Source organism: Lytechinus pictus, chromosome 18 (assembly GCF_037042905.1).
Source record: "Lytechinus pictus isolate F3 Inbred chromosome 18, Lp3.0, whole genome shotgun sequence".
Classification (NCBI taxonomy): Eukaryota; Metazoa; Echinodermata; class Echinoidea; order Temnopleuroida; family Toxopneustidae; genus Lytechinus; species Lytechinus pictus.
In genome coordinates this window covers 19,915,251-19,927,315 of record NC_087262.1, presented here as the reverse complement: position 1 = coordinate 19,927,315, position 12,065 = coordinate 19,915,251, and the positions used below count along the sequence as shown (strand labels likewise).

The 12,065-nt window shown below is 36.4% G+C and overlaps 1 protein-coding gene across 3 annotated transcripts in view; it reads right to left on the bottom strand.

Moving 5' to 3' along the window:
• Positions 1-12,065, bottom strand: part of LOC129281362 (5'-3' DNA helicase ZGRF1-like) — a 40,201-nt gene that overhangs the window by 8,065 nt on the left and 20,071 nt on the right. For all 3 annotated transcript variants that reach the window (XM_064113545.1, XM_064113543.1, XM_064113544.1), the window contains 6 exons: positions 11,763-11,850; positions 11,114-11,231; positions 10,065-10,227; positions 9,270-9,347; positions 8,562-8,772; positions 2,406-2,591 (listed from right to left, as the gene is read on the bottom strand). In XM_064113545.1, coding sequence (XP_063969615.1) covers positions 2,406-2,591; positions 8,562-8,772; positions 9,270-9,347; positions 10,065-10,227; positions 11,114-11,231; positions 11,763-11,850 — 844 coding nt within the window. The remainder of the gene's footprint in view (positions 1-2,405; positions 2,592-8,561; positions 8,773-9,269; positions 9,348-10,064; positions 10,228-11,113; positions 11,232-11,762; positions 11,851-12,065) is intronic.

Here is a 12,065-nt window from a genome sequence, read left to right as displayed (position 1 = left end):
AAAATATTGCTGTAGCAGTGAGCTTTGTGTCTAGATTTAAGAGATCTGTGGATGATGAGTGTGAAAAAAATGAAGCAATTAAAATGAAAAGTGGAGGAGCATTCAAGGCAGAAGAGAGAAGCTAATGCAACAGGAGGAGGACCACCACCATCGGAACTCCTCCCATGGGAAAACAAGTTAAAGGAGAATGAAACTCTTGGAGCAAGTTAACTTTTGTGAAAGCAGAAAAATCAAAGAATAAGATCAACAAAAGTATGAGTAAAATAGGACTAGCAATAGAAGAGTTATGAGCATTTGAATGTCGAGATCACTAATGCTATGGAGATCCTCCCATTGGCAATGCGACCAAGATCTATGATGTCACAGATGAACAACTCTCCCCTTTTGGACACTGAAAATATACCCCAAAACATCTCTTTTTGCTCATTCTAATCATATGACAAACGATTCATCAATGATATAATGTTGTGAAACCTCTGTACTTGTCATCTCATAAAGAGAACACCTTACCTTGTGATAGACTCTATATAAAAGTGAGAATATAAGTGAAATAAGTACTAAAGTAATGAGGGAGTTGTACGTGTGTGACATCACAGATCTTGGTCGCATTGCCAATTGGAGGATCTACATGGCATTAGTGATCTCAATATTCAAATGCTCATAACTTTCTTATTATTCATTCAATCTTCCTCAAACTTTCAACAATATTTTTCTTTGATTTTTCTCTTTGATATGGATTCAGCTGGTTTCAAGGGTTTCATTCTCCTTTAATGGACTTCATAGGACAGGTGTCCCTTGAAGGAATCATTGGTAGGGTGGACACTGACAGGCCTACTACATCAGGTTCACCAACAACCATCAATGTCCAGTCAGAGAAATATGCACTTGAAACCCTTGCTGGATTAGCGACGGGTTTCAAGACACGAAAATTCTATTGTTTCTGTAGAAGCAGCTCCCTTAGGAACTTAGTTGCATACCTTTCTGCTGAGTACACGACACTGGCATGATTGGATAGTATTTTAGATACTTGACGCTGTATGAGAATGGGCTAGCGTCTCGAAGGCGAGTGAGGGCTTCTTCTCGCAGAGCCCGGTCAGTTATAATTTTTGTTTTTCGTTAAGTAAGGATGTGCGCCTTCTAGTTGGTTTCGGATCTGTGGCTTGCCTAGCCTTCAGAAAAAGACATTTCTTATATTTGTAAAGGTTTACTTCTGACATTCGACAGAACGCTGATATATCAACATTTTTGGAGAGTTGAAAATAGACTTCAACTGGAATGAACTTGTTCTTCTTTTTATTTTTGTTATAACCGTATGGTCCCCCTATATAACCAATGTGGTACCATTTGGTTGGCCATTTATATTTTTCTATAATGCATGACTGTGTGACTGATGTTTGTGTATACTGCACCATTAATTCTTTGATAATATCATAAAATGACAGATACATCTTAAATGGAATTTCAAGGGAAACCTGTTAGCATTTAGTCTATTGTTCAACATCAGTAAAGATATCAATGTTGTATTAGTTAAAGGCTAAGGCTTGTATAAGAATCCAAAATTGTAGATTTATACAATTGCTGTCCATTTCAGATCTGAAGGAAACAAGTTAGCCCAAGCAATAGCCTGGACATTAGCTGTCTTCCTTTATGATTGACAAACACATCTTCGTTATTCGTCATGCCTTGGATCGGCACATGGGTGCAATCTATACACCCTATGGTATCAGGCATACCACAAGCTGGTACAAATCCAAATTTTAATGAAGCAATGTTTTCTCCGGACTTAATAAGGTCTGATGTTCATCAGTTAAAAGCATCTGAAAACCAGCAGTTGCTCTGCTCTCCAATGGCTGGCTCAACCTTCCAACATCTCCTACCACATTCTCAAAACTCCAACTTGCTAAAAGTCTCAACAATGAAGTCGCCTTACTCTCAACAGAAATGAATATCTGCTTTTAGTTTGTATTACGAGAGACCATTCTGTAGAAAGTCACAGAGCACTTCAAACTCCTCAAAATCAAGTCTAAAATTCTTTCTAAATCCATCGACATCGATATCTTCTACCAAAAGTCAATTAGCTGCCCGATGATACCTATATCGCTATATGTTATTGTTGCCATTGATGTCTGCTGAGGGGAAACAATAAGTCATTGTTTTCATCAATTTAACCTATCATCACTGCAGTGTTGAATTTTCATGTGTACAAAATTTTTCCTAACACCTTTTTCAGAAATAGTTGTACTATCTTCCACCGTAACACCACACATGGGGAAAGGGACTTTGTATTCAATGGCCATTTGCGGTGGTGACACTAAGGCATTATGTTTCTATGCTAGCATAGTTTGTAAAAGTTAAATATTTCTATTATCATCATTTGAAAACAAAATCATAAATATCCAAATTACCATGAGAGACAGTCGATCAAAGAGAGTCTGTTCTAATCCTGATTTGTGAGCTGACTCCGATCCTTGGATGGTAGGGTCTAGCTGATGTGGGTCTCCAACAAGAACTAGCTTCTCACATCCAAACCGAGCCATAGGAAGCAGGGAGGATGGTTCAGTCATCTGGCTACATTCATCAAGTAATACAACCTGATAAGAGAGAGAGAGAGAAGAAGTGAAAGAGAAGAAAGATATAGATATATACAGGGAGGGAGGGGGTAGGAAGAGAGAGGGTGATAGAAGGAGAAAGAGAACAAGAAAGAGAGAAAGATAGATATATACAGAGAGAAAGAGGGGGGGATGAGGGTGAAATACAGAGATTTGGAAATACAAAACAAAAAAGATTGATTGCTAAATATATAATGGTAGAGATTGCTTGCTGTGGTTGTCCAATCTAGCTTCTAATGTTTAAAAATATCCACAGAGAAGGCTACAAAAGTAATGTAATCATCACATGTTATAACATATCACTTTGAAAATTCTTGAACCGGTTACACATCAAAGGGTCGCAATGGAATGGAACAGGGGAAAAATGGAAAGAAAAAAATCAAGGGACACTACACTGTTTCACACGTACCAAAAGTAATTATTGACAATGTGTTATGAAGCTCCAGGCAAAAGTGATCGGCAATTCGGCAAAGTACACAAGTTCTATCATCACAAATAATCGCTACACTTTCTCATGCAGGGTGCGACATAAGCGCTTGCCCGATTGCCCGGGGCAAGTAAAAGTTAGAGTCGGGCAAGTGTTTTGAAGCAAAGACAAAAACTGATTGCCCGAATCAGGCAAGCAAAATTCTCCTATGGAAATTATATTTTAGAAAGATTCCCCATATTTCACCATCAAAATGTAGAAAAGAAAAAGAGACAAAAAAAGCAATATCATTAATTTCTTCTTTCAAAAAAGTTTATAAGTCATGACTCACGTACGTGCATAGCGCCAACTTAATGTGTTCCGCCATCTTGCTTGTTGGTTGCCGATAAAATGCGCATTTTCAGATTTTTTAACGCTCAGTTATTACCCATGACTGAAACATTGACCAATCAAAAACTAAGATTCTATAAGAAATATGAATATTCATATACGAAAGTATAAACATAGATAATTCAGTTTTATGTGAAATTTAAACCCAATACTTCAAAATATGGTTAGTTTTATGTCTCTAAAATGACCCTTAAAACCAGAATTTAATTACTAAAAAATAAAGGTTTTCCCAAGTTGCCATGGTAACGCGGTCTGAGATATAAAAGCTTAGCAAACACTTCATTTCAGTGATCGAGGATGTATTTGTTTACGGTATACGTCTACATAAATTATAACATTTTTTTCCAGACCATGGATGAACTTTCAAAAAGAGACATTTTAGGCAAGTTTTTACGATTTCCGGCAATTTTCTGACACAGGCATTTTGAAGAGGTAATTTTTACAGAATTAGAAGAAGACATCATGGATTTTCCTAATTATCATGACGGATATGCAACTTACTTGTAAACAAATCAAACAAAGTCTATGATACATTTTCGATAATGCAAAAAGAGACATTCAAGTCTCTGATTGAGAGTCGCAGATTGAACATTCGCACGGCGCAATGGTAGCGTTTTCGCCGAATTCGTCGGGGCGAAAACTCCAAGCGAGCCGTACCACTCACCAGTCCCGAACGCTGCGCTGTATGTTTGATGATTTATCTGGTGCCATTTCGTGCTTATAAATTTGTTTTTTCTACAATGCCACTATCTCATTAAAATTGTTTGTCATGATAACATTGGAAATATTATCGTTTAATGGCCCAAAGGATCGACTGTAATAAAAGATACTTTGAAATATTGTCAGAGAGTGATTAGTTAGGTGATGTTTATGGTCAGAATTTAGTCATGGCTTCGGGTGAACTTACGCGAACGCGGTCACTTGCTCACGGGGCGAGTCGGCCTGGCCCTTTGGTGGAAGGCCGTTAGGCAACGTGCAGTGCAGCTAGAGCAGAGTTGGGGAGTTATAGGTATAAAAATACTTTGAAATAAGTAATCTGCAAATATTTTTGTTTTATCCCTTTGGATTACTTAGATAAGAAATTCAAATTCTCAAAGTTTAAATCAAATTTTAGACAGTGACAACAAAGAGTGGTGCTGTATGGGGGGGGGGGGTGGGTCTTGCATGCCCCCAATTCACGAACAAGAAAAAAAAAGGAAAAGGTAAGAGAATCTTGCGAAATTGTTCAATTGGATTTTTGTAACCAAAAGTCAAAATTATGCTTATGTCGCTTGCTTGCAACTATATATTTTATAAATTTTGCCTGATACGCCATATCGTAGAACCCTCAATTATTTTCACTTGTTACGCCACTGACATGACTGATATAACATCTACTAGTTTATGATAACATTATTTGGTTGCGGGATCAATTAAAGCATCAGCTATAGCTAGAGTGCTAGACATTTATACTTTATGACTGTTCAACTTCCAATACAGGTTTAGGCCTGTATTTATGAGATGTTAAGAATAGATCTATGGGTGCCTTTATTATTTTCATTTTCAATTAAAACAATTATTAATTATGTATTAATTTAGTATTAACCTCGATGATACATTTTATTGTGTTAAATCGTACAATTTATGTTGTATTAAGCCCCTTATTAATTAAGCCCTTTTAAAAACATGCTCAGTAGCAGACCCTCCCCCCCCCAAATATAAAGACAATAGAAGTGTATATAGAATTAATTGAACCCCCCCCCCCCCCTATTGAGGACAAAATGAAAAAAAAATACTCAAAATAATCGACCGCCCCCCTTTGACGAGGCAGCTGTCGGTGGCCTGATGTCTTCATTGACTTCTTTTTGCTTGTAAAAATAATATTAAAGAAATAGGGGCTATTCTAAGTGTCCCCTATGAAAATTGATTTGGATCTGCAAGTGCATGAGGCTGCGCCCCCTCCAACGTCATAGCTACCCCATATCTTTAGGTTCTAGCTCTCATATTTTTCAGCTCCCTGATTTTTTGGGGAAAAAAAACGAGGCGAAAGAAAAGAGTGAAATAAATGAAATACGATTAATCAAAATTTGAGTTGTTTGAAAGAATTATACTTATCAGAGAAACTAAATTAAATTCTACAACCATGAAGAATAACAGCAATCTTGATAAATTCTGTTTTTTTTTTCAAAATCAGAACCAATCAACCTTTTTCTGATTATTCTGTCACTTTCCATATTTTGGAGAAAAAAATAAGTGTTCATCGACGCCCTGTACTGCATGATGAAACTGTATCCCCACTCGGCCCTCGTAACCCCCCCTCTCTCTCTCCCTCCCCCCCCCCACCACAATGCCCCTTGCTCATTTCTCTTATCTCACCTTGACCTTAATTAATTAATCTTAACTATTTGGCGGTACAGTCAAACGTGACTGGTCGCCATCATAGTTTCATCCCCAACAAACAAGGAACAAACAATAACAATTCTGTTTTTCGACACAACATCATTCCTTTCAATACGCGTAAGGCTATACGTGGGCATGCACAAACAACGTGGGTTAACAAAAACTGACCCGCGTTTGGACTAAAATTGTGATTAAAATAAAAATGTTATAAATATGAAAAAAATATGTGTATAATGAAGGATATTTGATAAACGGAAAAACATCAATCGCTAATTCATAAAAATGCTGGAAAAGATTTGACAGAGGTTTTTAACAACGGTAATCAAGGGGAATTAGTGTATGGGTGAATGGCGTTCGAGTTTTAGCCGAGCGTTAGCCGGTGAGGGCGCGGGCCAAATCTGCCTGAATCTGGCAATATGGCGTCGTCCATTAAGCTGACGTTAGCCAGCGGCGACTGCACGTACGTGGACTCGAATTGCAAAATTTGCGCCATTTTCTGCAATTAACACACAGCTCAGAGACGTACACACACACACAGAATCAATGGCAGTCTAGCATACCTACATGTAGCTAGCTCGCGCCTAGTCCACGCAACCTATGCTTGTAGTTAAGTACATGTATCTACGGAGTACGGTGCTGCACAAACGAAGTTTTCTCTGGAAGAAATCTCCCACAGAACTGTCAAAATTCACATTTCTTTCCAATAAAAATTCTTGTAATGTCCATATTTCCTAAAAATTGGGGTAGCTCTGTCATTTCTAAGCAGTAAAAGGAGAAATTTTCATTTCTGTTATGCTTCAAAAAGATCGGGTTTCGAATGATCGTCTGTATTGCACACACTGAAATACATTGTTTGACAGTCCCACATATGCATTTGTGTGTATGTTGATAAACGTAGTTTCTTTCGTAACTATTTTTTTTTAGCCAAGGAAATTTATAAATTTTCTTCTATATTTATGACTGGATAGTTGGAGCTTTCTTCCTCTCTATTTTCTTTCTTTCTGCCTATCTTTCCTTCTTTTCTTTTCATTCTTTCCTTCTTTTGAATCTCTCTTTATTTCTTTAAATTTCCTTCCTTCTTTTGTTCATTTTTTCTGTTACTATAGCTGTCTTTCTTTTTTTCATTCTTTTCTTTCTATCTTTTATTCTTTCTTCCTTCCATCCAACCTTTGTTTACCTCTTTCTTTAATCCTTCCTTCTTTTTCCCCTTCCTTTCATTCTTTCTTACTGTCTTCCTTCCGTCCATCCATTCTTCACCTTTTCTTCCTGTCTTTTTTTCTTCCTTACTTTCTTCATCACTTTCATTCTTTCCTTCATTCCTTCCTTTCTTTTTGTCTTTCATTCTTTCTTTCTCCTTCCTTCTTTCTGATTTTCTTTATTTCTGTCTTTCGTTCTTTTGATCTTTCCTTTTTCCATCCATCCTTTCTTTCTTCCTTACAGTATCTTTTCTTTCTGCCTTCCTTCATTCCTTCCTTCATTTCTTTCTGTCTTTCGTTCTATCTTTCTTTTTTTTCCTTCCTTCCATCTATCATTTTTCTTTCTTCCTTCTTTCCTTTCTCTCATTTTCTTTCTTTCGCTTTTCCTTCCTTCCATCAATCCTTTACCTTTTCTTTTTCTCTTTTCTTTCTTCCTTTCTTTCTTTTTACCTTTTTTCCGGCTTTCTTTTTCTTTGTTTATTCATTACTTTCTTTTTTTCCTTTCTCTTTCCCTCAGTTTTTTTTTTCTTTCTATTTTTTTTCTTTCCTTCCTTCTTTCTTCCTTTCTTTTTCTTTCCTTCTTTCTGATTTTCTTTTTTTGTCTTTCGTTCTTTTGATCTTTCTTTTTTTTTCCATCCATCCTTTCTTTTCTTCCTTATTTTCTCTTTCTGCCTTCCTTCATTTCTTTCTGTCTTTCGTTCTATCTTTCTTTTTTTCTTATTTTTCCTTCCTTCCATCCATCATTATTCCTTTTCTTTCTTCCTTCTTTCCCGTTTTCTCTCGTTTTCTTTCTTTTCCTTTCTTCCATCAATCCTTTACCTTTTCTTTTTCTCTCTTCCTTTCTTTCTTTTTTCTTTTTTTATTCGTTTCTTTCTCTTCCCCTCAGCTTTTTTCTTTCTTTCTTTTTTCCCTTCTTTCTTCCTTTCTTTCTTTCCATCTTTCTCTTCCCCGCAGCCATTCTCTCTCTCTCTTTCTTTCTTTATTTCTTTTTTTCTTTCTTCCTTCCTTTATTTCTTCGTCCTTTCTGTCTTCTTATTGTTTTTCTTTCATTCTCTCCCCCTCTCTTAATTTCTTTTTTTTTTCTCTGGTATTTTTCAGTGATTTCCACTTTTTTTATTGTGTGTCCTAGTCCCCTCCAAAATATATGGAAAATATATGAGATTAGGAAATTAATTAAAGAGCATATTGACCATATATTTTGTCATGATGTTCAAGATAAAAATCATAAAAAAAAGAAATACAACAACAAGGTACATCAGTAGTCATGTTGAAAAATGTATTTTTAAAGCCGTCAATGGTATGGTATGTACCATAAGGCTATAACTTGTTTTGAAGCAATAAAACTTTGTTTTGAAGGATTTTTTCGGACAAGTGAAATCTATATTCGGGCAAGTATTTTCCAACTATTTGAAAATTTACTTGCCCGACTGGGCAAGTGCTTCAAAAAAGTTATGTAGCACCCTGTCATGTGATTAAACTTTAGACCAATCTGATTGAAAAATTCTCAGCATGTGGACTATATTATAATTTACATGCAAAATATAAATATCATCAACTTACAGGAAATTTTAAATTCTTAATGCAAGGGAAGCTGCAAGCTGCACATGTGACCCCAATGACCTTGACCTTTGATAGCATCTCTTTATTCTTTCCAAGCCTTTGTCTCTCAATGCTCCTCCTCACCAACTGCTTCTCACTCTGGGTGAGGTCTCCCTTCAACATCTCCTGTAGTTCTTTCATCTCTTGGTTCTCCTTGTCCGAAGCATGGACACTATGAAAAGGAAAGATGACATCAATATTCAAGATGTTTCATAGCATTTGTATTTAAAAAACAATCAGCATTTGAATGTCTCACCAAAGTGTTAGGTTTGCTGAAGTTTGAAGTTCTCAAGGGCCCATTATTTAGGGGAGTTGTGATGCTCCTCCTCATTGAATGCCTCTCACTTTTGGTGAGCTCTCCCTAAAAATATCTTGGACTTCTTTCATCTCTTGGTTTTCCTTGTCCGAAGCATGGACACTATGAATAGATTATGAATGATGATGGAGAAGATTCCAAGTATATGTACATGTATGTTTCACAGGTAAAGTCTTCAAACACAGTGAAGTGTTGAGTGCGTAGTGAAAAAATGCAAGTCTTCATATTTAATAGGTAAACAAAATTGACGATAACAAAAATATTCTTTCCACTAAAATGAAACAATACATTCTTTTTAAATGGGAAGAAAGCAAGACAGAAAGAGCTATACACATGAATATAAACAATAATACCTGTACGGCAGGACTGGTTTTGCTATTTTTCTAAGGCTGCCAACGCGAATGAAATCTTCAAATCCAAGTTCAAGAAGTCTGAAAGCAAAATAGAAAGCATTGTATAAGAAAATTGTACACAAATGTACATTAACAATTAAACTAACTGAATCAAAGACTGTAAATCTTCTTAATCCTACAATAACATCCAAACATATACAGGGTTAGGTTAATACCACTGTGCCATGAAAGAACATTGAAGAACATATATTGTACCTATATTCAATAGCCACAGCATAAGATTACCACTACAAGCATATTGCATAGGAGCAGGGGGCCGTTTCATAAAGTTGTTCGTAAGTTAAGAGCGACTGGTGAACCTTTCTTATGAGTTGAACCATCGCCAATGAACATTTTGTTGTATACCATTCACCACAAGAAAGGATCACCAGTCGTTCTAAAAGTCGCTCTTAACTTACGAACACCCACCAGGTCTTCTACTTCAAAGTGAAGGAGCAAACTACACCCGAAGAATTTTAATGTATTCACAAAATGAACTCGTTGCATTAATGGCAGATAAAAGTGGGTCCGTTTACATTCATTTGATGGGGGTGTTTATGCACTCAAATCCCTGATTGTAAACTCTATTTGAAGCATTTCAAGCAAAACTTTGAGTTGGTTTCAGGGTTTTTTTTACTTGATATGAAGCTATACACCTCATCCTGAATTGGATTGTCATTTTAACTGCATGCTCACAATTTTATTTTACGTCTTCTATAACAGAATATAACAACATCAGTGTAACTCTGGACTCACCCTAGGAGTATCCTATCTACAGCTACATTTGTAGTAGATGCTATAAGGACTTTCCAACCACCGTCCTGACCTGTGGGTTCATTCTCTTCATGAAGTTTGAATAGATTGATCAAGAACAGGACCATGACAGCCAATAGGTAGCTTTTACCAGCACCAAACACACCTAAAGGAGGCGAGGACAAAACAGTGGTGTTTTATTATATACATTTGCGACCAACCACCCCAAAACCAACAATAGGTAGTTTTCGCATTTACTATGGGGAAACTCTCTACAACGCATCAATTCCTTTGAAAATGTAATTAAAATCACAATGAAGAGCTGAGAGGCTTTTGTCGAAAGTTGGTGGACTGGGACAGCAGATCATCCGAAGATTTGCACCAGACAAACAATTGCAAATATGTCCCTGTCCAGAGTCAAGAGATTCCGATGCTATCCCGGTCCACAAACTTTCAACAAAAGCCTCTCAGCTCTCCATTGTAATTTTACTTGCATTTTACAAGGAATTGGTGCTTTGTAGAGAGTTTCCCTGTAGTAAATGCAAAAAGTCCGGAATAAGACACCAGGGAAGTTTCTCTTTTAATAGCCAAGATAGTAATTCAATCTTTCAAAAAGCAAAACCTACAAAAATTGGCTTATCTGAAAAGTGATTGTTCTTCATACTGTCAAAATTTGAAGTTGTAAAGTTGAATAAAAGAGGAGATACAAGAGCCTTTTTACACCATTTTTCACAGACTTCTTGTAAGTTTTTCCTAGATTACACACAGTGCACATCTCATGCTCAAGTGAACCCCTAACTTCAAACCATTTTTTTCGTTTTTTTTTTCTTCCGGTGCTCCACAGCTATTACAGGTAAATAATGGGTCTACATCCACTTTGTCCACTTTCCAACTGGTCTCATCCTAGTCCATTTCCAACCAATGGGTCTATGAACCGCTTAGTCTAACTACCATTTAGCCCATTTATTATATTGTCTATTTTCTAGTTAGGATATACCAAATTTTTCTAATATTCATTTGGTCTAATACCACTAATAGGGTGTAATCATTACCATGTATGAGTGTAACTGGTGGATCGTCGTCTCCTAGCATGCTTGATACTTGCTGCAAGGCCAACGATTGGTCAGGATTCAAATGATGCAATCTGATGGTATCTTCAACAAGCTCAGTCTGAAAAAAAAGTAGATGTTATAATAATAAGAAAAAAAAAAATAATAATAATAATAATGAGGATGATCATGATGATTAAAAGAATAATGGAATCTTATATTTTTAAAGCACCATTCCCTTTTCCTGGCAATAAAGCATAAAGGTGCTTCAAGACAGAGACGGTAGCAAAAATAGAGTGAGAAAGAGAGAAGTGCTATTCAAACACACGTTGAAATGAACAACGTCTGCTCAAATTTTTGAGAAGCGGGTTTCGTCAACCATGAGCAGAAGCTATTCCCATGATTCCTTGGAAAGTGGAACATGAAGAAGGTCAGAATTTGAGAATCTCAAGGTTCATAAACAGAGACTGTAATCCCAGCCCAGACTAATTGAAAAAAGAGTCTAAGGTTGAGAAGAAGGCCAAGTAATATTCATTTACTTTACCCATCTAGAACAATCTAGAATCCATCTAGGTAATGTACATGGTATATGATACTGTCTACTAGAATATACAACTTCTAATAGTGATATTATCTTTGAAATAAAACTTACGATGAGTGATGACGGGAGGTTGAGATGACGAGACCTTGCAGGCTTGACGAAAGCAGGACCATGAAATGAGGGATTTTTCTCTGGCTCACTGTGAATATAGCAGAAAGTCAATTAGAGCTTCTAAAAACACAGAGAAAACAATCTTTGAATTTCAGAGTTCACTCGAACACAAGATGTGCAAAACCTTGCAATCTTGGTGAAACTTCCAAACAGTCAGAAAAAAAATGTGTCCTAGAACACTTTGTTTTATGCAACTTTACAACTTTAAACTTTGACAGTATGAAGAGGAAGAATTACGGTTTC